General features: G+C 41.4%; 2 protein-coding genes across 17 annotated transcripts in view; one reads left to right on the top strand and one right to left on the bottom strand.

Moving 5' to 3' along the window:
- The window catches only part of LOC308104677 (KAT8 regulatory NSL complex subunit 1-like), a 42,433-nt gene extending 40,518 nt beyond the window's left edge, over positions 1-1,915 (top strand). For all 4 annotated transcript variants that reach the window (XM_080455149.1, XM_080455148.1, XM_080455150.1 and 1 more), the window contains one exon: positions 109-1,915. In XM_080455149.1, the coding sequence (XP_080311275.1) occupies positions 109-315 (207 nt within the window). In that variant the 3' untranslated portion in view covers positions 316-1,915. The remainder of the gene's footprint in view (positions 1-108) is intronic.
- Positions 1,916-1,979: 64 nt separating this feature from the next.
- LOC308104678 (uncharacterized protein) overlaps positions 1,980-26,731 on the bottom strand; it is a 26,442-nt gene continuing 1,690 nt past the window's right edge. The window contains exons 1-16 of one of the 13 annotated variants that reach the window (XM_080455156.1): positions 19,967-20,081; positions 19,613-19,790; positions 17,883-18,005; positions 16,148-16,174; positions 13,189-13,226; positions 12,881-13,000; positions 12,237-12,297; positions 12,101-12,139; positions 11,565-11,821; positions 11,139-11,231; positions 10,786-10,878; positions 9,880-9,972; positions 9,475-9,567; positions 7,245-7,326; positions 6,880-6,986; positions 1,982-4,876 (exon numbers count right to left, since the gene is read on the bottom strand). In XM_080455156.1, the coding sequence (XP_080311282.1) occupies positions 4,679-4,876; positions 6,880-6,986; positions 7,245-7,326; positions 9,475-9,567; positions 9,880-9,972; positions 10,786-10,878; positions 11,139-11,231; positions 11,565-11,821; positions 12,101-12,139; positions 12,237-12,297; positions 12,881-13,000; positions 13,189-13,226; positions 16,148-16,174; positions 17,883-18,005; positions 19,613-19,772 (1,584 nt within the window). In that variant the 5' untranslated portion in view covers positions 19,773-19,790; positions 19,967-20,081 and the 3' untranslated portion in view covers positions 1,982-4,678. Of the gene's footprint in view, positions 4,877-6,003; positions 6,158-6,879; positions 6,987-7,244; positions 7,327-9,474; positions 9,568-9,879; positions 9,973-10,785; positions 10,879-11,138; positions 11,232-11,564; positions 11,822-12,100; positions 12,140-12,236; positions 12,298-12,880; positions 13,001-13,188; positions 13,227-16,147; positions 16,175-16,955; positions 17,107-17,882; positions 18,006-19,612; positions 19,793-19,966; positions 20,082-26,731 lie in introns of those variants that run through there. The other 12 variants (XM_080455157.1, XM_080455151.1, XM_080455162.1 and 9 more) reach the window with 12 other exon arrangements.

Raw genomic sequence — 26,731 nt, 5'->3', positions numbered from 1 at the left:
CCTTAAAGCTATGTTTCGTAGATTCTGTCTCTCCCGACATAGAGAGAATTGAACCAAACTACAATATGTCTAATGTTTTGTATTCGCTTTGCATTTGTCCATTTTTAGACGGTGGCACCGTTTGAGCGTCGAAACTTCCCCATGTCAGGAGACCCCGACCCCGAGCCCCCCGAGGCGGACAGTGAACACATCAGACACAGGATGCGCAGCATCTCGGGCTGCAGAGCCCCAGGCTTTAGCAGGATGGATTCTGATGACATGGACTTGCCTTGCGAAGACGACGGGCCCAAACTTAAGGCCTCCACTCACCGATGAATGACTTGCAAGCTGAGGTCCCCTTCATCTTTGCCCCGGTCACAGCTCTCACCCCCATCCCACCCCATCCTGGTCACACCCCCAACCCCTGGGCCTCTCTCCTCTCTGGCATTAACAAGCAGAACCTCAAACCGAAGTTAAGATGTTAAAGGGTTCCTGTTGTTTGATATTCAAACATCAGTCTAATACTTTTCACAGTTTTTAGTGAATATTATGGAGATAGAAGCCTTTCCCTACACCTTGTTTTTGTCACAGGAAGAAAAAAAGAATAAATGTTAAAAAAAGAAAAAAAGTATAAAACAATGTGTTACAAAAAATGATTTCTGTAGTAGGCTAAACAATGTACATGGGGGCTTAGTGGTGTTTCATACGTGGCGTGTACACTCGTAGCGCACTATGTAGCGGACTCCTCAAAGTATGGCCAAAGGGTGTTTTCTATTGACTAGTTTGCTTGTAATTCCCATGTACATTTTTAGTGGAGTGACAAATAACAAAACAATAAAAAATATCCTCACATCCTACCCCCCACCCCCTTTAGCCCCCATCCAAATAAAAACAGGTACATTTGGGATGTGGTGTCCTTCTCTCCTCTCCCCTTTAAGAGGTCGCCTGAAATCACCAGAGCACTTCTTGAACTGCCAAGTCCAGTTTTGTTGGTTTGCGTTCTTTGTTTGTTTCATTCCTGACACATTTTTTTATTTGTATCTATGTCTGTTCCAACGCAACACATTCTTTGTGTTTGTTTTTATTTGTTTTTTTGAATGATAAATCATTCCTTTCAAATCTCTTATGGAGAGCATCCAGCTCCTCTTCTCCCAGGTGTTTGCTGTCAGGGAGGGGTGTCACAGAGGACTTGGGTGTCTATACAGCACTTGCCCCCCCACACACAGCGCCGCTGCATGCCCCAAACATGCTAATGCTAGTCATATTACAGCACACAAGAAGATTTCCATGGGCAGGAATACAGGCAACGGAAGGATTCTAGCATCTGCTATTTTCACTCCCTTTCCCCCTTGTTAATAAAATAAAAAATCATGGCATAATATATGGAAATAATTTAGGGTTCCTCCCCCCCAAGGCACCACAGTGTGAGTGCACACAGCTGACAATTTGCAATTGTGCACGTTAACAATGGACGGTGTTTTTTTTTTTTGTTCTGTCTTTTTTTCTGGCTCAACTTGACAAGAATAAGAAGTGTTCTCTTGCAAACATGTAGCAGCTCTTACTTAGCTAGAAGCCACCCCAACCTCAGGTTTTACAAATTAAGGGAATATTTTCTGATGCTGAGAATATTTTCAACAGGTCAGATTGATCTGATCTCGAGACTGCTTTGTTGCAAGATTTTGTTTTTGCCACCCCACAATGTCATAACCACACTATTGCCCCCTTAAGTAACTAATTGCTATGCAAAATCTATGGTTGTATAATTTTACACCTGTGTTTTTATGCCACAGTCATTCAATCAGTTTTCTTTCTTTCTTTTCTAGTTAAGCAAGATGTCAATGTACCTGTTCGATTGTTGCAGCAGTTAACCTAATCAAAAGCAGAATTGTTTTTTGTAAATAGTACCATTAAAACATTTATGTTTAACTTGGCACAATTGTTTCAGACTCAACTTTTTTTGTATATACTGTACATATTTAGACCGCTCTTTCAGCTTGTACAGAGGGTGATTTGATAGCGTTTATTTTCAAATACACATATACAGCAACAAGAATCATCATAAACCAGTTATTGATAAAATCCACAATAACGAGAACAACCACATTTCCACAACTGTACAGCATCAAAGAAAGAAAATAACCAAAAGGTGATGGAAGATTTGTTACTGCCCAAAACCCTCTCCCAATAGTACTACACTATTCGAGAGAACCAATAAATCACAACCACAGCCCATCCCATAGCAATATCCTTACACCATGTCACCTTGAATAATGGCACTGGGACTAACCTCCCTCATACAACATACTGTAGCTCTCGTATCCATCCTGCATTCTAAGGTGAACGTTTTATTAGTGATGGAAAAAAAACATAACCAAGAACTTAGCATGCAGATTATTGTGATGCGAGCACACCCTTATATATCCTTCGTGCCTGCTCTTTACTGAGCCCTCAGCTGAATATTAACATCTTGGCCATATGTTGTAAAACATACACATGGGGGCAAATTGTGGGATGCAAGTCATTTTATTTAGTTTGCCTTTATCGCCACCTATAGGAAAAGAGTTGACCCTTAACCACTTGAACACCAGCATGCCTATTCTGGGGGAACATTCGCCAGAGGAGCTTGTAGATCGGCTATTTTTGGCAAATGTGGTGTATACGGGGAAACAGTGGACCAAGTACAGTTGTTACTCAGGTCCGTTTTACTAACAATAGAGGGTTTAAGTGGTTAAGATTATCTCCCATCTGCCCCCTCCATATACTAATAGTACCTAGGTCTATGAAATATATTCAGTATGTCCATCCTAAGACATTTACAAAGTAGATATTGATAGGATATACAGTGATTTGGCAGAGTGAATCCTCTCACATGAGGTGCATGCAAGAAGTTTGTATTGTGATAGCTATTAAAGGATTTCTAATAGTGGTGAATCATCATAAGGGAAGACCAACACTGGGGTGTAATTGCAATGCTTTTGTTCATTTGAAGTATATTTGTAGTGTTTCTATTAAGGAGCGCATATTTTAGTTTCTGCCCAGGGCCATTACATTATTAAATCCAGGCCTGTGACATTCTTAAAATGAAAGAAATACTTATTAATTCAGAGTTTGCTGCATCAACTTAGCCAGAGCTACATATACTGTATATATACTGTACAGTACATGGTTATAAACTATATTCTGCAATACAGTTCATAAACCATGTGAAAATGTAGTTTGGTCTTAAGCAGCCTACAGGCAATTAAGATTAATACATGAGCTTTGTTGTTTTATGTATAGGATTCACTGTCATGAATAATTCAGTGTACTCATTTACCAGAGGGAGACTTTCCTACTGCAAAAATCCAAATCCTTTATCAATACATGTGCCCAATTCCTCCTGCTAAAACAAAATCCAAATCCTTTATCAATACATGTGCCCAATTCCTCCTGCAAAAATTCTAATCCTTTTTCAATGCATGTGCCCAATTCCTCCTCTATTAACTTCTCAACACAGCCACGTTCATGCAAGTTGATTAATTCATATCTATTAATATGTTTGCCAGGATGTAGATTATAAATGTAACCAGATCCATTGCAGTGAACAGCATACTTTTGTCTCCCTGCCCATTAGAATGTAAGTTCACATAAATACAGCTGACTTTTAATACTGTCATCACTAATAATGGAAATTGTGAATATCACGCACCAAACCTAATTTCTTCCTTATTAATTTTAAACATTGGATATTTTGGCCATGACATTTACACTTGCAGTGCCTAAGTATATATATTTTTTCCACCTCTTAAGTCAAGCTTTAGCGCATTTACAGTAGAGCAGTAACATAACAAATAAATTAACACTTGACAGCAGCAGGCACGTTACAAATGTTTTCTCCATATCAAATACATGGCATATCCACAGAATACAATTATAAAACTGCCCAACGCAAACCGCTATTTTCTATTTCAGTCATTCTATATGTTGCTTTTAGTCCAGAGAAGATCACCTTTGAAATACCTCGGTGTGCAGTGGATGTAGGGGCACGCGAGACAGCAGTGAGGTCAGAAAGCATGATAACGCTACTTTAATCCATCTATTCATCACATCCCCTCTCCTCATCATACCCTGTAGCTTTGTTTCATGTTCAATACAAATCGCGAACCCCTTTAATATGCACCCTCTGTTTCCCAAGTCGTTTTCTATGTATCAAAAAACCATCAGGGGGTGCCCATCAAAGATAATTTGCACACTGAAAAAAACATAACTCTCCTAAGGGGGTTAGCATGTCACTGTGACATGAGCATGAGTCTAAATAGGACATTAGATTTACCAGGGTATAATGTCCAAAGAAATTCTAGAACCGCAAAGTTTGGGATTCTGCTCTTACAAGGGGGCTTCAACTTTTAAAAGGGACACTTACAAAAACAAAGGTACAAATAATGGCAGATAAGCGGTCAAGGGCCACAGAAAGAGAGAGAGAAGAAACACTGTAGCTCGACCTACTTCTTTTTTTTTCTTTACCCTTTTTTTTTTTTTTTAAGCCTCCTCTAACAATACCAACAGTTTTCAAATTGTTAGTGAAGGATAAAACAGTGATGGGGTAAGCTAAATTAAAAAAGGTCCTGTGAAATGACGGAGGAAGGCATCACAACTCCTCTATAACGTGACGGTGTGTGGGAGCGCCTGAGGGGCCTCACTTTAGTTAAACTTAGCACGCTCACAGGCCTTGCTTGGCCAGGGAGGCCGACACCTGGTCGGCAAGTGTGGAGAGTGTGGGAGCGTCGGTCATGTTGATGCTTCCAGAGGAGGACACGGTGCTCAGCTGTTGGGGCGTGTCTTCCAGGGAGACGATCTCGGCGCCGTGGTCGGTGCGGGCCTTGGCCGACTCACGGAAGCTCAGCTTGTGGCTCTCAATCTGCGGGTCGGGGGAATACGGATGGATGAGACATAAGCACTGGTTCTGAGGAGCCCTGCTGGGGGATTGACCAAGTGTTTACACTGAATATGGTGGACTAGTGTGAATACCGTGACTCCTGGGATCAGAGTAGAATGATTTGGTGGGTGTTATATCAGGTCACCTTTTCTGTTGATACTGGTATTGAAACGGGCATGTTATATGGTTTGGTTAGGTTAGAAAGGGCTGATTCATTGCTTTTTTTACATGAAATGTAGATGTGGTGTCACTTTACCAGAAATGTATTTAAAAAATGATGATGGGATCTGATGCTATAAAACAAAACAAAACAAATGTCACATAGGAAACATAATTCTAAGGAAGCAATCCACATACCTGAAAGGAACATTTATATTTGTATCCTGTGCTTCTCGATAAAAATATTTGAAACGAGGAAACATCATTCTCATGGGAGAAGGCTTGAGGTGAGGTACGAAATGCAAAAATGGAGTCACAGCATTTGTTTACCAATTCCAGTGTAACACCCTTTAGAACTTTACAGGAGGCAGGAGATTTTGATTGGGGATATTCTTCTGTTCTTTATTCTGCAGACAGTTAACCAGTAAAGACACATTTGCGAGACTTAGAGCACCCTCTGGTGGAAAAGGTAGGCCATGCTGTCTGGTGTGCTTGCCTTGACAATAGAAAATGGTTTCTGCTTTCTCATCTTGACAGGAGATCATATCTCTAATCGTTTTTTTGTTTGTTTTGTTTTTACCACATATTACACAGAGAACGTTGTAATTATTTTGTGTGGATTCATCACTACTAAAAGCTCTTGACACACACACACACACACACACACACGCACACGCGCGCGCGCACACACGCACACGCACACAAACTGTAAACTCCAAGCCAATGAAAGCCACAGTTGCTCAAAAATGTCTTATTGTCTTACTTCTTACCACACAAAAAATCTGTCTTTTGGTGTTTAATGTACATTTAGATTAAAATGTACAGATATATTAAAATGCCTTGCCATTGTAAAGTTGCTGCTGTCACAATTAATGCAGAAAACCATTATTGGCATAACTGGCCAAACTGCCTGACTGCACACCACGGAACACAGCTTTTTCAGTACTTACAGGAGTCCTCAATCTTTATGAGGGGGTTCATCAGGATGGGTGTGGGGGGGTTCTGGGGTGACTGTGGGGGGGTTACGGCAGGGGAAGGGTCATACATGTCCCCACTTGAGGGGCTGTCGGAGGTACTCCCTTCTGCCTCTTTCCCCTTCTCTCTCTACAGAGGAGCCCCAAAGCATGCAACAAAATACATGTAATGGAGTCAACAGAAATCAAAATGCAACACGTCAAGTTTGGAAAAAATAAACGAGCTTTTTTGAACAATAATAATAAAAAAATAATAATGATAAAAGATAATGAAGAATGATAACTGAAAGATGAACAAAGATGTATGATAACGATTATTTAGGTATGACAGAAAAGCACAAAAATGTAAAGAAATAAGCAGGGTGGGGATCGAGGGGGTGAGACCATGCAATGATTGACAACCTCTGGGAAGGAAAGGATGAGAGAAGGGGAGCAAGCAATCAGGCAGCCAAAGCCACCTAGCAGGCCTGGCACCGCACGTTCGTAGGCGTTGCACACATTTTGTCATTGAATCATCGCATTTCAGTGAAAACTGAGGCGACAAAAACCCTGAGACGAGGTTTGATCTGCCACTTGTACTGTTAGGTCTGATTTATACATGGTAGCTCGCCGGTGTCGCGCACCGGAGTATACATTAGGTATTACTGTCATGCTACGAGCATAATCATCAAGAGAGAAATAGGCCACAGAGAGAAAAAGTGGCCTATTTGGCGAAATGTCAGCCAAATAGGCTAGAGGCAAAGGTTTAGGGCATGCTACAAGAGAACATTTGCTGAACATTATAAAGTTAAATTAAGAGATACTAGTGCTAATAACAGTGATTTGAACCTGGAGAGTATTTCGATGACTTACCCTCTTCCCTCCACCTCCTGGCGTGTGACCGACATTGTCAAGAGAGCCGATCTTGGATTGGACTTTGAAATCCATTTTCTCACTCCGGATCTCGACATTTCCACCACCTAATTGTAAAAGGTGATGGTACATAGCAACTATTCAACATACCAGGTGTGACTGTAATTTGTAAATGTAACTTTATTACAAAGTTTGTTGATGCTTATGCTAATATATCGTCGGGTGGAAACGCCACATGTCCAAAACTGTTACTTTTCAGGATTCAAATTCAAAAGTAGCAAAAATAGCTGATCTTCAAGCTCAAAACGTGTCGCATCATTCTTTGAAAATATTATTGTAGCAATTGTAATAATTTCTTTATTTACCTGGCTTATGACGAATGTTGTCGTTTGAGCCACATTTAGATTTAACGTTGCTCAGGTCAATCTTCTTGTGAACTATTGCAATCTGTGCAGGGAAAATAAAGAGAGGAGAAACGGAGCCTTTCAGTGGACTACTTTCTGAGGTGTGAAGATGATACATCTTCATCTGGTAAAGCTGCCCTGCATGCAACCACAGAGGAACTAGTGTATACACACCACGGGACCTGTTAGTTTTCTACAGGTTACATACAATTAAACACTTGACATGGTAGGACACAGACATGTGTTAACACCGATATCATACTCATAAACAAAGTAAACGACCATTGGTTTCAAGCAAATCTAGATGAAGGCTGGAAGCAAGGATTTGTGCCCGATCTCTCTGTTATGCCACCCATATAAGATGTCCTTAACAGGCTTGCCCCTGTTGTTGAAACAGCCATCATCCTTCAACAAGACAAATTACCATCTGGCAAATCTACAACGAGCCAACTTCTGAATCTTACTCAAGGATAGGTTTCAGAAAGAATTGATGACAGGAGCCATCTTTGTTGATTTATCTGCCACGTATGACACCATTAACCACCGCTTCCTTCAGAAAAGGTTGACAAAAGACCTATTCCTAAACGCCTTATTGGTGCTTCTCTGTTAGAAAATGCCCCATCTATCTAACTCCAAATGGAGATCAACCCATGGGTTTTCTTTTTTCAGTCTGTGACCCCCTGACCCACCGTTGAGCAACACCTGCTGCCAGCCTGATCACTTGTTGCTTGAAACCCACCAACACAAACAACCTGCCCCTGCAACTGCTGATATCAGATGAGAAGTTGCCACCCGAGTCGAGATGCCCAAAGCTATTAGTGATGAACGCCGCCTCCTCCATGGACATCAACCAGCCCCTAACAACGTCTCAAGAAGAAACCAAACTCCAGGGCTGGTTGGAAAAGATTCAGAATGACCCCCGTTCTAATTCAGTAAGGAATCCCCCCCCTGTGCTTCTGGCTCAGAAGCACCAAGGGTTTAGTGGAAGATACGCAACCGCCTGAGAAAGAGCTGCTTTGGTCAGATGGGGCTAAAAGACTGGCCAACCACCTGTTTGGAGAAGCAGACCATACTATGGAGCACTGCCTTGTCTGCTCTCTACTACCCAACAACCCTTGCAGCTCAAAATACCTCGCAGAGTTCAATACAAATGCTAAAAACAAAAGCATGTGTGCTACCTAACATGAAGCTTACTCGATTTGCTAGAACTTCAGATTAAGAGATTACATACAGATAAAACATAGAATTTTTTTAATGATCAAACTGGATTGACTGCTGACTGCAGTTTCTGACGTCAACCTTAGACCTGAGGAGCTCATCACAGGGTCTCCTGTGATGAATGGTCTCTTGACACAAGACTCTTTGTCTCAAGTGAGGTCATCCCTCTCTTGTTCACTACAATAGAAAATAGCTCAGTGGAGAGCCAGATGACAGAGACTCTTTGTTTCTGCGAAGAGACTTCTCTTCAAAACAATTAGAGTTGGGATTTTGGTTCAGTTGTCAACAGGAGTTACGGTATGACAAATACCTAGCTGATTGTATTATTATGATTTTTTTTGTCAAAAAATATTTTAAGTCATGACTTCACATAACTAGTTTGGGGGGGGGGGTGTACAAAGACTTACACACAGTAGTCATGCATGTTATTGTAGCAGCAAGTTGGATGATAAATATTTACCACCACCAATCACACCAAAACTGACCAGTATGAATGTAGACATGAGGTATCAAGCTTATATCATGAGCATTAACACTTCATTCATTGTTGCACTGATCATGTGTCACTGCAGAACACTGACATATTCAGATTATCTTGAGTAGCTAAAAGGCAAACAAACATGCTTAAAACCAAGATACAAATTGTGTTAAGAACACAATACTTACAAAGAGAAAGTGACCAGTTGCTCTATCTACAACATACAGTATTAGGGTTATCCTAGTGTAGGTGAAAGTGTGTAATGCTCATGACATTCATAAGCTTTGTGCCGGTAAATATTAATAGGAGGTATTAATAGTGGGAATTGAGTAGTAGGAGCTTTGTGGTCACAGAAAAGGGGCAGAACAGAGTAGACAGGACTTTTCGTGCAGTAGTGTCTGACATCTTGCTTCTTGTTGATGATGCATTCAGTAGGGAAGGACTTTGGCAAGCTACTGCAGGTAGCTGTGGGTTCACACTGTAGTTATTACTCACATTGCCACCACCAGCTACATGTTTTATATTATCTTTGGATCCACACCGGGACTGCACATTGCTTAAATCCAACTTCTTTTCAAGAATTTGTACCTGGAAAAAGCGCACATGTAGGGAAAGAGACTGTTATCCCAGAGCAAACCAATGGCAGCAGGGCTGCAAATGAGGACCTATGCTAGAGAGGAACTGAAGCTTAGAAGGATGTGCAAGCGGTTCAAGGGAGGTGAGACCTGACCAGGAAATCAGGATTGTTGTGGGGGATGTGGGGTGCAGAGATCTGTTGCTTATTTATTTATATGTTTTTATTTATTACCAAGGGTTGGTTTTTGATTAACATAACTGCAGAGTCTCTGCAGTAGAGATACTCAAGATTCTTGTGTTGAGCTAATCCCTAGAGTTACTCACGTTGCCGCCACCGGGTGCATGTTTCATATTGTCTTTGGAGCCACACTTAGACTGGACACTACTAAAGTCAATCTTCTGTTCAAGAATTTTAACCTGTAAATTGCAGAAGTAAGGGAAGAAAACATTACCCTAGGAGTCACTGAAAATATAAGGCGAGACGGTGTATGAGACATATGAGAGACATGATAATAAATTTGATTATTCAGAAAGGGAGAGAAAATGTTACAGACAGATTTACCCCCGATATCCAGCTGTGTAGGCTAACGCATTTTATGAGCTGTGCAAATGACCACATCATTTAGGCTGTTATTATTATTAGCCCTAAAACTTTATCTCTGATAAACGTTCTTTCTACACATGTATTTCTTGTTTGGGGTTGGCCATGTGGGTCAACTGGACATCAACTTTTTATTTTTGATTCATTCTTTTTTTTTCTCTAATCTTTCCAGAGCCATGTGGCCCATAGGTCAGGAGCCTATCTCCTGTTTCCTTAGCAGCTTGACGTACAAGTACACCCCCTGGACATGACACTAGTATGTCGCAGGGACTTACCCCCAATCCAACCCTTGATGCTGAGTGCCAAGCAGGGAGGCATTGGGTACCATATACTGTACTGTATAGTCTTTGGTATGACTTGGCCGGGGATTGAACCCCGACCTCCCAGTCTCAGAGCAGAAACACTCAAGGCCACTGAGCTGGTTGTATTTCAGCCTTACTAATTATTAATAAACCGGATAATGATGTTGGCAATCCGGTTTCAAAACTATCCGTTATTCCCATCCCTAAGACTTGGGATAGTTGAGCCCAGAAATACCTTATTATAGATGAAGCAAATTAATCAACGCTTCTTCTTTATATTCATGTGAAATGCAAATTCAAGCTGTGTCATCTATCTGGGTTCCTCACCTTGCCTCCACCAGGTGTGTGCTTTAAGTTGTCTTTGGAGCCACAGCGTGCCTGGACGGTGGACAAATCCAACTTCTTCTCAAGGATTTGAACCTGCAAAATGCGAAGGAATAGGATTGTTCATTAGAAATTAAATAGCGAGTCTGAAAAACAGTTTACATACTAGTTTATTTTGAAAACATAAACATGGTTTATATTCCAGTAATTCCAGGCATGTTGCTGAAAACTGGTGAAACGTTTTAGCCTGGTAAACCACCCCCCCCCCCCCCCCCCCTCCGGAAAACCCATTTGTATTCCGGAGGGTCGGTGGTTTACCAGGCTAGAAACGTTTACCCCTCTGTTCTGTTACTCACATTTCCGCCACCGGGTACATGCTTGACGTTGTCTTTGGAGCCACACTTGGACACTACACTACTTACGTCAATCTTCTTTTCAAAAATTTTAACCTGTAAATTGCAGAAGTAAGTAATTACCGTGGGAGTCACTGAAAACGTGAGGCGAATATAGAGAGACATATATATGAGACACAGAATAATAATTGGGATTACTCAGAAAGGGAAAGAAAATGTTACCGATTGATAATTGGCACCCACTCGTATTATCCCCCCCCCCCCCCCCCCCGATATCCAGCTATGTAGGCTAACGCATTTTATGAGCCGTGCAAATTACCACATCATTTAGGCTGTTATTATTATTAGGCCTAAAACTTTATTTCTGATAAACGTTCTTTCTACACGTTTTTTCTTTAAGCAGTAAAACTTTAATTGCTCATGTCCAACCTTGCCACCACCAGGCTGGTGTTTCATATTCGCTGTGGATCCGATCTTGGACCTGACGTTCGTCAGGTCTGGCAAGGGGGTGGCTGCCACCAGGGAAGCAGGTGAACCCCTGCTCTTCAGGGATCCAGGAGACTTGGGCGAAGAACGAACCACAGCCACCTTTTTCACTTTATTGACCTCAACCGCAGACTTTCCGGACATCGCTTGGCTAGCCGGGGACTTGGTGTTTCCAGGGCTGCTTTGTCCACTGGCGGCATCTTTAAATGGGTTGCAAAGCAACATGTTGGTTGAAGAGTCATTTATGGGACATTGCAAAAAAGGGAGGAAATGATAAGAAATTATAACAAATAATTTATGAACAATTAATTAAAGCACTTCTAGTATTCTAGGATTCTAGTGCTAAAAAGCTGACCAAGTTTGATCAAGGCCTTTCCTGATCAGACTGTGGTTGTGGCATTTTGGTGATCAACTAGTCTAGGCCATGCGTGCCTATTAGTGGTTATCTCACATTCATATCCATTCTGTTTGTTTTTTACCTTTGTCATTTTTTGGAGTGGGTGGTTTCTTGGCACTAGCTGTGTCGCAGAAAACATGACATGTTATACATAATTCTTTTTTTCCTTCTTTTTCTTTACGTAAGGGCAATGTTCAAGTGACAGTTACTGTACATACCTGGCTGATTTACTCCAGGGATTTTGGTTCCTGGGGCTTGAGGTCTCGCGCCACCCGAAGCCTGTAAATTGCCATAGTTAACTGTATAGCAAATGACTGTCCAAAAAACATAATAAATTAGATTTACGTATCTGTTAAATATGCAGTTGTTTTTTCTGCTGATATTCAAGTGCATGGCAGCCAGGTACCATTCTACCTTGTGGATAGAATATTCACACCAATCATCACACCATGTCTCTTGTACATTATCAACAGGATGAGCAAATTACTGTAGTATAAAAGTGTGGTTAATGATGCATGGACAAGGCTTGGGTTAGTGTGTTGAATCCAATTTATGCTTTGGCGAAAAAACTGTGACATGTCACTCGACAAAAAAAAAAAGTTGGATTTTGGTTGAGCGACATAACACTTTCCGCCAAAGCATACATTTTAGTTTAGTTGAACAAAGGAAAACACTGGAGGGTCTAAGTTGCATTCGTACATTTGTTTGATCTCTCAAACAAGACTTGATAGACTTGATAGTCTTGTTTGAGAGATCAAACAAATGTCTGTGAAGAAGGAAAAACGAGCATTGATGAACACAGCCCTACAGTAGGGCCATCTACACTCAGGCATCTTTCAGGGCCGGTCAGGGTGATACTCACGCGGGGCCCTGTGCTGGTGGGTATTGACCTGGTGCCATTTCGAGAGGAGGCACAGGTTTTGGTGATCGGGGAGGGTCTTTTAAAGGAAGAGGTGGGTCTAGTTTTTGTGGCAGTTTGTGTCTTTTTACATGAGGGGGAAAATGGAGTGAAAAACAATGGTTCTAATAACAACCTATCATGAAACAAACGATATCCTAACTGAAATGTTCAGGAAAGAAACAGATTTAGGCCTACTTGGTGAAATGACACGTCAACAGTCTGTATAAATGACATGTGAATTATGTGTGTTCATTTGTTTATTCACATACCTTCTTTTCCATTGCCTCGTTCTCAACCTTCGCTTGACCTGGGAAATAAGGGAAATAGAAGGCATAATGATTTGAGCATGTGGTCCATTTGCATACAAAACAAATTTTCTACCCTTTTTTTCCTTTTGTGAGATACAAGAAGACAAGTATTTAATTATTTAGTGTGCACATTTGCAGCATGGGAAAGTGAAGACCAAATAAAGATCACCAGTCGGTGATGTGGAGCACGCAACATGCATCGTGACATACTGTACAACACAGTGGTTGTACAAATCAAGTGCCAACTTGGCTTGCAAGACCCATTTTCACCACTGAATAATTTTTTTGAATATATTCATGCGCAATTCCAATTTTATATATTGGCATTAAAAATGTTATATCTCCAGAATTCTGATTTTCCTTTCTTGTACTTTTAACTTTTATCTCAGAATTCTGAGGGTTTTTTTTTTTTTTTTTACAGTTGCCTACCAGACACCTACCTCACCGTTGTGAGAGAAAATAAAGTCAGAATTCTGAGCCATGAAGTCAGAATTAGGAGAATAAACTGAAATCTTGGATAAGAAAAAAGCCTCACATTTCAGGCCTTTTTAATTTTATTCAGTGGCAGAAATGGGCTTTCATAGAATAGTGAGCGAGATGGACCGATGAAATGAAAAATAAAAGCAAAAAGTGGGGAGAGAGGACAACAAGCTTCTCCTCGAGTCAAAGATCATTTCCACTGAGCATGTCGGAGGAAGAGTGCTGCATAACATTACAGAAGCTGGCTTGGTAAATCAAACAAGTGGGAGGAAGATAACTGAAGAGGACTGGTTCACAACTGGTGAATATGACAGCAAACAGACCTTTGAAGACAGCGATCGGCACCAGCGACTTTCTCGCTGGAGAACTTTGGGGCGTTTTCTGGACTTCAGATGTGTTGGAGGTCTGTGCCGCATTGCTCGTCTCAGAATCATTAACGGTGTCGGGCGTCGAGAGGCTGGCTGCGCCTAACGTCAAGTCACCGTTGTTCTCAGCAACTACGTCATATGGAATTTTTCTAAGAATGCTCTCTCTCTCAGAAACATTCCCATTGCTATGTGGGGACTCGCTCGCCCTCTGAAGATCCGCTGAGTGATGACTAAGGCTAGAATCAAAGTAGGAATTTGACTGACTGTCGGAATGGTGCCTCTCTGGAGTTTCAGAGTCCTGTGCACTGCAAGGTTTTGGGGCCATCTCATGAATTGTGTTTTCAACAGCCAGTCCATCTTTCATGTGCTCACTGTATGTGGATTCCTCTCCTTGATCAACACGCATGCTTCTGTCCCCTATTGATGTAAGATCCTCCAAGGCTGTGCTACGGACTAAAGATGCGGCAGGCATGTTACTTGTTTCCGACAGGCACTCAGATGCATCAAGGCTGATTGCCCTCTGGGAATCGCTCCCACCGGTCCATTCTGGGCTCCCCCTGCTGGCTGAAGGGTCCCTTCTCATATCTGACCCAGAACCGAGGTCTTCAGAATACCAGAAAGAGTCAGTTAACCTCTTTCCACACTCTCCTTCCTCTGTCCCATCTACGCACACAGCAGTGTCATTTCCAGAGTCTGGAGAACAGGAAGCTCCTATGCTCATGAAGTCAATGCCTCTCCCATGAGCTCCATCTAAGGCCTGCTTTGATCCATCAGCCACAAAAGGGAACTCACTGAAGACCCCAGAACCGGGCTTGGCTATTTTTTTTGGAAAGCAGATTAATGATGACATTCACAGCACTCGCCTCCATCTACCCCAATTTGAATATAAATCAAGAAGCAAAGAAGATAGCGAAACTGCACTTGATGTCCATGAAGAACATTTGAAAACGTAACTGTTTTCCATCAAGGTGAACATAAACAAAATTATGATTGAATGATGAAAAGGTGATAATGCAAGGCCATGAAGTCAATGTAGTCAAAATAAAGTGAAAGTTAATGGACTTAATGGATCACCAATGGATGAAAGTCAACAGAGGAAAATGACGTTGATGCTAATCAGTGCCAGTGAATGTGCAGTCAGAGCAATGAAATATGCTTTTTCATTGTAAATTGTGCTCCAAATGTAATATCTAATCTGGTTGATTTGCCTCCATGCAATATATGGGATTATCCATGATCAAAACATCACATTTAAATTTCATCTCAAGCAATGAACCAAAGCTAAATTTGGATGCATGTGTTGTTTCATTAAATTAACTCAAAATAAATAATAATAGGATGAATTAGATTATAAAATTATTACAATTAAATAATTGTATGTATTATGTGAAGCACATTTCACAAGATGTCAAATCATCTATCAACTAATGGAAACAAGTCACCAGGACATTTTTTGTGTTATCCTTTTAGCCTTACTGTCTTACTGTACTTCTGTGCTGTCTGCATTTCTGTGACGGTTCCCTGTATTGTGTAGTTGCTATATGTATTTCACCTTCATATGTTTCACTTAGGTTATGTGGTTATGAGTTGTGTTTGTTTTGCCCTTCTAATTGTGTGTTTCTATTTGGTTCCTAGGACTTGGGGAGCAGAGTGATGCAGGTCATCAGGCTAATTGGCGTGCACCTGGGCCCGGGTGCTCACGCCCCTATAAAAAACCTGCTCCCCAGTCGTGTGGCTGATCCCTGTCATCTGCACCCTCTGAACTGCACTCCAACATTTGTTAATATACATACAACACTCGCACCCACACTACACCATCCACTCATCCATACACGCGTTACATTACTGACTACTGATTTCCACACCTCATCTGATTATTTCTAGTTTGTTTGATTTGTGTTTTGATCATTAATAAACACTAAAGTTACTTTTTACACTGCGTCTCCCTTGTTTTTGCTATGTTCCCTGGTTCCCCTAGGCCAGGGTCATAACAATTTCTGACTAATAAAGTATTCAATTAAAAAAATACATAGAATAAGTAAACACAGTCTTGGCAGTTCTTAATACAGTACCTGTTGCAGCAGCAGCTCCTCCAGTTGCTGTTTAAACACGGCAGGGCGGGGTGTGCATGTGGGGGGAGGTGAAACAAGAGACAATATTCAGTTATCACCATAAAACACTTTTCATTCATGTCTGCTTCATAAACTCATGGCACTGCAAAAAAAATCAAAAAGTCCCTCATTCAAGGTCAGGTCTATGGTTAATGCACAAATTAACATCACAGTAAATCAATGTTAAGAACATGTTAGACATCATCCCAAAACATAAAAGCAAAGCATTGCAGACACATTGCAGTCAGATGGCGCTGAGGCTTCCGCATGATTTCCTTTCAAGTCCAACATACTGTAGTCCAGCGCCACACCAAACCTGGTGCCTCATTTGGTGCCTCAGCTGGCTTTTCCATTACTCTGGGAATTGCCGTGCCTCAGAGCTCTAGATCTGTTTAACAGATCCCACAGATCATCAGTCAACCTGTAGCATAGTCATTTGTTTCATGCTGAAATACCAAGCCTAACAAAATGCACCTCTTCCTTCTGGTATTACGCATGTGGACTGTGGTATTGTGAAAGGACCAGAGTGCTCAAATGGACTGGGATCTGTCTGTTTCACTGCTCAAAGCACACAAAAACAAAACTGCAATGGCTCCGAAAAAAATAACAACAGGCTAATAAAAACAAAAAGGAATATAAGATTGATTCATTAATTCAACTAGTCAACAAGCCCAAAATAAATTCTACTCCATGCCTGAAAGAATACTTTCAACTCGAGCAGTGTGAGAAAAAAAAGGCAAGTGCTGGGAAGGTTGACCCTCACTCTCACCACAGGCACTAGGTTGCATCTCATCTTCACATGGGACACTCTCTAGATCTGATTGCTCAGACCCAATAGCACCTTCTTCTGCAGATGATTCAACTGCCTCTGATTGATCAGACCCAATAGCACCTTCTTCTGCAGATGCTTCAACTGCCTCTGATTGATCAGACCCAATAGCACCTTCTTCTGCAGATGATTCAACTGCCTCTGCTGTAGGATAAATAAACAGGTTTTCAAAGTGGGGGCCACCGGGGGGGGGCAATTGGAAACGAAGAGAAAATTAGAGGGGGAAACAAAATCATAAATTCTAATTCATTACGTCATTGTTGTTAAAATATTCAAAAATAAATTCACACATAAAAACATTAAAGAATACAAATGTTTCACTGTTTCCATCCATGTGACACGTTGTTGATGTTTTACAGCCATTTCACAATGGAGGGGCCACAGCCAAAGGCTATGGCTATTTGGGGGTCTTGGAATGGAAAAAAAATTGAGAACCCCTGTTCATGATCTCTACTCCTCCAATACGAACCCATTGAGAAGGTCTGAAGGTTGCCTGAATACTAGACCAATAATGGAAGTTGTTTGGGAAACATTTGTAATGGCAAAGAGTAAAGAAATGCATTGATATCACCAATGGAAGACATGCAATGAGAATTAGAATTTTAAAGCGGAAAAAAAAAAAGATAACTGTGAGACAACACAAAATATGGAAACCAAGGCGAACATTTCTCTAGCTGTCTCTGAAATAAAGAAATATTATTTCGTAAATTAAAAGAGAGAAGGAAAAAAAAAGATGCTGAAACATTATCGGATGTATTGCATACAAACTGAAATGTGCCAAATAATGGTTAAAAGTGAAGAATAGTTGTTAAAAAATTGTCTTTGGCATTGAAGCTGCATGGAAACAGTGGAGGAAGGGGGGCATACCAGGTGGCACCTCCTTCTCCCCAGAGGTGTCAGGGTGCACCTCCTCACTGCAGTGGGCGCTCTCTTGTTCCGAGAGCTCAGACACTGCTGTAACCACATCCTCATTTAGCGCTGAGCTCTCCGCTGTGAATTAAAGGTAAGGTTCAGGTCAGGATTTGGGGTAACACCTCCAGACAAATAAAGAGGGCGGCTTTGGTGCGGTCCACCATAGCCAGTTTTCAATTGAGCATTCCCACCAACAGACGCTGTACACAATGGAATAAAAAAGGATTTTATTAAAGACTTAATACTTTGCAAATGGCCATTGTTATTTAGACTCCAAATCCGAGCTTACTGTGAATACTTTGACCAGCTCTGTTTTGGGGAATAAGGTGAACCTTTACCTCTGTATTATTACGATTTAAATCATAACATGAATAAACTGTTGAAGAGTTCATCAGCTGGGGTGAGTGCTAAGTCTTCAACTACTGATCACTACTGAAACCCAACATATTTGTTAGATGGGTCTGGTTTAAACTCTAAAGTCGGCTTTCACAGACACTATATACTATTACATACTACCATAGTTTGTATGCTCAAACTTAAGCTGAATGGTGAAAGTGAATGCAACAAACATTTTAACAAGTAACTCAAGTAAAATGTTCATGTTCATGAAAGCCACTTTCTTTGCCCCTTGTTTTAATTATTCAGGTCTATGCAACTAACCCACAAAGACTTCTACACTACAAAACAAATTCAATATCAACTCTATTTCAAAGATCACATCTTCTAATCTAAGGCCTCAATCAGAGGTAAATATAATACTCACTATGTGGTGCACCGTTGAAAAATCTGCTGTTTGTTTGTTTGGACGGACCTGACTCTGTACACGCCTTCCTGTTTGCGTGTGGGCTGAGCAGTAGATGTAATGGGGAGAAACAGTGCACTAGTGAAGGCTGTAAGCTAGGGAATGCTAAGCTACGTACTAATTAGCCATATGGACGATTAGGATAAGAGGGATTGAGACAAGAGATTGTTATCATTGTCATATTTATGTCTTGATACAACAGTGTCCATTGATATAGATTGCTGTCGTATCAGCTGCAAGCATCTCTCTGTTAACTGCGTCCATTTCCTGTGCATACGGTGATCCTACCAGACTGTCCTCATCATACATTAGCTTTTTTTGCTGTTGCTTTTTTTATTTTTACAATTAATACCCCTTTCAACTATCAAAACGATGCACTGAAAGCCTAATTGTCTGTGAGCTGAATTGGTAGCTAACAGTGGATGCTGAGAGAGGGAACGTTAGGGCCTGACCCAGATGACTGGATTACAGCGCAGAGAGTGCAGCTGCAGTCAGGGACTGAGGGCCAGTCAAGCATGCCTCGTATCCTTTATGTAAAAGGGATTAAAACAAAGCACAGTAGGCCTCAGCATTCTCCCCCAACTCAATACAGACTACTGAGACAGTGAAGGACTGCAGTGTGGATGTTTAAACGCTTCCAAAGACATCCACTTTTTTGGCATCACCGGAACGCTGACTCATACCTTTGGCAACATAAATGCTATGATGCTGCTACTGTATGTACCGTATAAGCTGTGCGGAAGTATATAACAACGAATTGCCTATGATGCTATTTGTATTCCCATCAAGATCATGTCATCGTCTGTACTCCCACTCCCCCCCCCACCCGAGCCTTACCAACGTTTGACCTCTCAGTTCAACACAGATTTAATGCACTTCTGACCTTTCATTGGACCGTCTCCCGGGCTTCTATGGGCCGCCTGGACTCCATTCTCCTGGTGGTGCAGGTCGTTGATGGTCATGCCAGCTAAGGACGCACTCATGCTGTCTCCCGTGCTAAGGCTGTTTGGGGCGTTGTTCATGTGGTCCTGGTGCTGATCCATTGCCGGTCGTAAGTCAGGCTACGAAAAAAGCACAACCGGAGCGACGTAAATAAACCACATCCACCACACCGTTAGACAGACAGTTAAAAATTGTCAGTCCAGCACGTGTTCTGTAGAGAGTGTCGGGTGGCTGGTTTGAAATAGGACTACTTCACAAATCTGCAGTTCTACGCAATAATTCAAAAATGGTGTACCTAGTTTTAAGGACAAAACAATAGTTGTTGCATAATAAATTAGTCCTTTGTCTTCCGGCTTACAAAACTCAGTTCGCTAGCAGCTAAATGTAAACAGACACTGTGTCTGTGAAAGCTAGTTATTTATATGGTTGACGTGTGGGGGTGATCTTCAAGTTACAGGACTATGGACAAAAATAGTCCCCACTGCCCATGTGCATTGCATCCCTGCTGTGTCATGGTCATAACATTTTAGTTGACGATTAATTGGCGAACAAATAATTGCAATTAACTATTTAATAGTTTAATAGATAATTAATAGTGATAATAATAATACATTTGATTTTAAACACTTTATATTTGACACAAATCTCAAAGTGCTACATGGCATGAAAAGTCAAGAAAATAGATACAAAATTTATATAATATATAATAGAATAAATATGCATTTCTGTTTGGCTTTTAGGTTTTGTAAACAGAAATTGCACAGGGCTGATATGACAAATAACTTCAAAATACAAAGAAATGACAATAACCGGTATCCATAATCAAAATGAATAATGTACAGCTATGGCTGAGATTAAATGGATAATTAAGATTTTAATTTTTTCTTGTATCTCACACCCTATGGATGCTGAGGGTGAAACACATGTGCAGTCAACTAGTTTGATGTGAAAGGTTTCAAATCTCATAAAAAGAGGATTACATATAAGATTAATTCAAAGCCTGTAGTTACGTCAGCAGATTTTCTGTTTTGAATCATATTTTATTTTGTTGCCGCTCTCTCATGCACATAAACTCTCTCTCTCTCTCTTTCTCTGTCTCACACTCACACACACACACACACACACACACACACACACACACACACACACACACACACACACACACACACACACACACACACAGGTCAGCGTTTGCATCGTGATGGAGATTTACCTCCACCCTCTGACCTATAGTTTCCTAATGGCTATTTTGCCTTAAGAAACTACTGTGCTTCCACTCTCAGAGGCTCCATATGAAGTCAGCATTGACCCATTGGAATTTAGTCAAAGCCTAAATGTACGCAAATTGACTAAATTGGCATTCATTACAATTAGCTGTATTCAAAGTGTTCCCATTCTATGAAACATGCACTGATAATGACAGCAGCACCTGCGTCGGTTATCTCTTCATTGTGAGCGTTGCCTCAACTGTTACCGTGGTTACCCGTCCCAATAAAAACCCACTGTGAGAAAACACACTTGGCTCAGCTGTGTGACCTTCCCTCGCTGCACCTGCATATCTCCTTGACCTTGGGATGTTTAAACATTCAACATTCAACAAGCAAACACACATCTGCCATGACAGGAACACACAATGCCAACCCGCAAACTCCTAGGAAACCCCAGAGAGTGTCATTATGCCCCGGAAGAAATACACCATGAGACACACACCTTTTTAAATATGGTTCCTGAACAGCCCATCCTTTTTTCTTAATAGAAACATAAATCCATAATGGCATTAAGACGGACGGACGGACAGAAGATAACTCGAACTCTACTGGCAAAGGTAGCACAATGTTTGTGTGTCCCATAGAAACTCTAATGAATGGTCCAATCTCGCAGTAGTCGACTGAGCCCCCTGACAAACCACCCATTGTAGCATTACACATGACAGAACCCAAACAACAGCAGAGAAGCGCGCATGCCAAAGAAAACAATCCCTCTAAGAGAAAGCTCACACTCTGCGTCCAGGAGCACCGAGACTCACAGAGCTGAAGGGCAAACAAACTCAAGGCTGATAAGGGCCATAACAGTCATTATCTGATAACCACATGTAGCCTCATATCACGGTTACGTTACGGAACACAAGGAAACTACTGAAACATTTAGCTTGATAACCACATGTAGCTGCATATCACGGTTACGTTAAGGAACACAAGGAAACTTCTGAAACATTTAGTTTGATCACCAGGGATGTTTTGTAGGGAATAGCTGGGAAAACGTTGATGCATATGTCCCATGCCATCAAGCCATGTTATCTGTTATTACATAACAATAAAACAAAAACAAAAGAATAAGAAGATATTATCTTGGTGCATTATGTTGGGGTTTAGATTGGATCAGAAAACCATCTTTAGTGGTTTGCTATAGCACTGAACACTCAAAAACACACTTAAACACACACAAACACACATGCACGCGCGCACACACACACACACACACACACACACACACACACACACACACACACACACACACACACAGACAGACAGACAGACAGACACACACACACACACACACACACACACACACAAACACACACACACACACACACACACACACACACACACACACACACACACACACACACACACACACACACACACACACACACACACACACACACACACACACACACACACATGCATGCACACATGCACACAAACATATGCGCACAGACACACACACATTCACCTGCCCCATAAAAAACATAACAAGAGCATGACAGTGGTCTTTGTTTGCCTCATGAGGGAGAAGGGGGCTCAAAGGTTTGTTGATGTGGCTTGTGGCTCTGAGGAGCGTGTGAAAATATTGTTTTGGCACGGACCTCGACTCTCAAACAAACTGCTCAGATGGCTGGGGAAGGAATGCGGTCAACACAGAGAGTAGTGACATAGTTCCAGCAGAACCAGCATGCAATAAGACACTGAATTTCCCTGACTTATCAGATTGGGTGTGTGAGTTTTTAAGAAACCCCGGAATGCAAGTTGTAATGCAATACAATGAGGGCACTGACTGGTCAAAAAACCTATTACCCTTAAAAGCAACCACAAGAGGTTTCTGGCACGCGTCGCCAAGTGACTGCATGTGCATCCAGCAGAACAGTAATGAGTCAGTGAGTGACCACTCAGATGCAAGACAGTGAACAGGACCTAAATGGATTAAATGAAGTAATAACACAATAATTAGCTAAAATCCAACTGGGGGGGTGCTAGTTAGGGAAGCATATGTCTTGCTGTTGCAATAGAGTGAAAATTTGTAATTAAATTGGTTTTGCCCCATTGCTATAGTGTCACTGAGTGTAGTTTAGTAGAGACGGGATGCTGCCCTCATGCTTGACTGCTTCTGTATTTCTGACCTACTTTCCTCACCGACTCCCTCCTCTCTGCACACTCCCTGCCTCCCATCCTCAGGCAGGGAGAGCCAGAGAAGTGGCTCATACTCGCTCTACCTTTACTGTGTGTGTGTGTGTGTGTGTGTGTGTGTGTGTGTGTGTGTGTGTGTGTGTGTGTGTGTGTGTGTGTGTGTGTGTGTGTGTGTGTGTGTCTGCCCCAGCAGTTAGAGGGGGCTGAGGATGAACAGTGAAATGGGCCTCCATTTTCCCATGCCGAGAACTCGGCGTAAAACAACCTCCAGAGCGGATTGCGTGTGGCTTGCTCGGCGTCTGATGGCAGTGTCGGTAGTTCGGAAACATGTTTGCTCAATAACCGCCGGGCCTGGTGCTTACATTGCTTGAATATCTTCCGTCTTTGTTTTTCACAACTCCAGGATGTACTGTACAGCCACGCCCCTATTGACACTAAGCTATGAGGATGTATCAGCCTAATAGAATATTGTTATTTTTCTGATTTGCAGGCATTTGTAGGACGACACTCCCCGGGTTAAAACATCCCACACATCATGAACACATTCTTGGGTGTAAAATCTTGAGGTGCACGAAAGCCACATATGAGGAATTCTTCTCGCGTTGCCATGGCACATCCTGCTAAGTAATGGCCCCAGACACTGCAGCTGCTGCATGTTCCAATATGTACACAAGGCCTGCAGCTACGATCTTATCCGCAACACACACCCTTGTCTTGCACTGTAATGATGAAAAGCCTTGTTGGTGCAATGAGCCAAACTCCTCTATCAGCATGGTGCCAATTAAGTACATTAAATAATGCTGTTTAAAACCCATTGTGGTATATTTCTTCTTCCACTTAATGAGAGTATGCAATCAGACAGGCCTCTCTGAGCTGCATCTTCTGACTTAGCTGTCTTGACGACAGCTACAGTAAGTCTATAGGTTGTTCCCAGTGCAGTTCTATCAAAGACCCCTGCCAATGACCCCCAAACGTGTGCAACACAAACACAGATTTTTTAGGATTTTTCTAGAATTGGATAGATTTGTTTAATAAAATCATAAAGTCAAGAATATTTGATAAAATCAATCATAAGTTTGCAAAAATATTTAAGCCAGAAACTGACTATAAACAAGGTTATATCCATGCAATTACTGTATATGAAAATGCAGTAAATAAAATAAATATTATATATAAAAGTCTGTCTGTAATAATGCATAGAAGTGATTTAAACGATTATTTTGCCAAATCTAATCTCTGCAGGCGCAGGGTGTTGAAAAGCCCTAGGGCCCAGACAATGAAGACCTTTGACCTTTAGCCTGGAACTTCAGAGTGGATTCAGTTCATATTACCAAGGGGTTTTAGGCTATGCCATTCAAGACACATTACACAGTATTGGCAGAATTTAGTCCAGTACATTAAGCCAATGAACAGAGTCCTCAAACTGACTGATGGATTGATTGAATACTTTATTAGAAGTTTGCAAAGTACAGTTCAATACAAGGTCTGCTAAGAGGATTTTAAACCCAAGAAAGCCTATGGCTTGTTTCCATTGGGGTCCTTTGTACTCAGTTCGTCGAATTGAACTCAATTCATTTAATCCATTTAGGTCCATACTAAGTATTGGGTTACAGATGTTAGCGTGCCTATTTAAGGAAAGTCTGATCTCCACGAATATTTTAAATGAAAATGACATTTGTTCACTCCAACTAAGGCATGCTATTCTGGTAGATGCAATTAACCTGGAACTATTCAAGTTCAATTAAGTGGTACTCCTCTTGTCAGCATATATAGTGAGGGAGGAGCCCACCTCATATAGTCTACTTGTGCATACCAGAGCACTCTTCTAGGGCCATCAGCACATACCAGAAGCAGTGTAGAAACTTGTAGGGCTGTGTCTATCAAAGCATTAAAACATCTCATGAGGGGAAAAGTCTGAGATGAGTAGGTTACACTGTAAAATCCTCCGTGTTCATTTATCCATTAACTCTGAGAGTGTACACATCTAGGTAAATTTGGTAATTTTTTTACACTCAGTTAAATTGGCACTGAGGACTTGCACCCTTCTTAGAAACAAATAAAAAATTAAACACATTAAATCAATGTAGGCTATGCAATGTGTCCCAGTGCACTGCTTTCTTAACACAGGAGAGAAGGGAGAGAGAGGTGTGTCCATGGCAAGGAAATGGAACCCATGCAGACTTGGCTTTGCTTATCCGTAAAAACAAAGAAGAATAGAAAAAAGACGAGGAAAAAATGTAAGAAAAAGAAATCAGTTTAACAATTCGATAAACCACCAGTTATAGCAGCACAAGCAATTTATTGCGACCCTTCATTAGTGAATGGAGTCTGTCTAGACTATGCCCCCCAAAATATTCAATGGGTTTTAGTTTTTCTTATCGTAAAACCTATGTGCAATAGGTTCCACTGAAACAGATTCTTTGCGAATTGCGAGCCCGCAACGCAACCTATAGTGTGTCATTAATTCTGTCATAAGAACAGCACAGATGCACCATGCAATGGCTGTCTCCGTGCATTCTAATCTACAGCATGCACGGAGACCACTCCGGAGCGACAACATTGCATGCAGCAGTGTTGCCATGTTTGCTTATTATAAGCGACTTTGGGCTTTTTGGTAACCAGAAGGCTGGCTCACCCCAAAACACGTTCGCCTCCATATTTTTTCACGGACCAGCGGTTCTTGTATTGTTGTATTTGTTTTACTGAGGAATGGATAAGGTTAGAAATAAGTTTAGGGTTATGCATAGTTTGACTGAGGTTAAGTTTAGGAATAAGGTAATTTGGCACCGTTTTACTATGAGGTTACATTTAGGAATAAGGTATAGATGGGTTTCCTGTTTGTAAACATGAGAGGATGATGCGCACGCAGTGGAGGGGTGAGCCTATAGAGGGCGCTATTACCCGCAGCAGCTCTAGTCAAATGTACATTCATAAAAGAAATGGTCTTCACCGGGTTTAATGAAAGTAGATTAAATTATGCAGTTTGTAATATCTTCTTTACTCAATAAAAATGATTTGTCGGAAGTTGGATTTGTTTGTATATAATAGCAGCATTATGCCTATTATGCCTATAATAGCAGCATTATGCCTATCTAAATCCCGAACACAGCAACAGAGTGAAGTGCGCTTCCGGTTCGTTCTACCCCAGGCATGCGCAGATTGCGCTCTCTGCTCTGTGATGACGTCGCGCGGAAACCCATCTATAGGTTTAGGCATTGTTTACTGAGGTTACGTTTAGGAATACCAGGCAGCGGTGCAGTCAGGCCTGGCATCACAGGGGGGGCGCAGCCCGACCTCGCCCCCCTAAGTCAAAACTGCCAGTTAAAACAACAAACCTGGTAATTTTTTATTATTTTTTTACACCCTCCGACCAGCATTAGCCTATGAAATATTAATTTTAGTTTGATGTTTCATTAATTTTAGTTAGGTTTATGTGTGCAGAGTGCATAAGTAGTTTTAGTTAGAAATTTGCTATTTTTTGTTTGGTTTTTATTTAGTATTAGTTTTCATTGTAACTTTACCAAGGAATGCCTTAATTTATGGAACATAAGAAAGAAAGGTAGGATACTACTACAGAGGTATAGGCTATCATACATGTTAGCACACCTGACCCACTGTTATGCAAAGTAGCCAGGTGAGTACTTGGCGAGTTGGCG

The sequence above is a fragment of the Gymnoscopelus braueri genome (genome assembly GCF_963280865.1).
Source record: "Gymnoscopelus braueri genome assembly, chromosome: 17".
Classification (NCBI taxonomy): Eukaryota; Metazoa; Chordata; class Actinopteri; order Myctophiformes; family Myctophidae; genus Gymnoscopelus; species Gymnoscopelus braueri.
The sequence above is the reverse complement of the archived record's forward strand: the minus strand, read 5'-3'. Positions and strand labels throughout refer to the sequence as shown.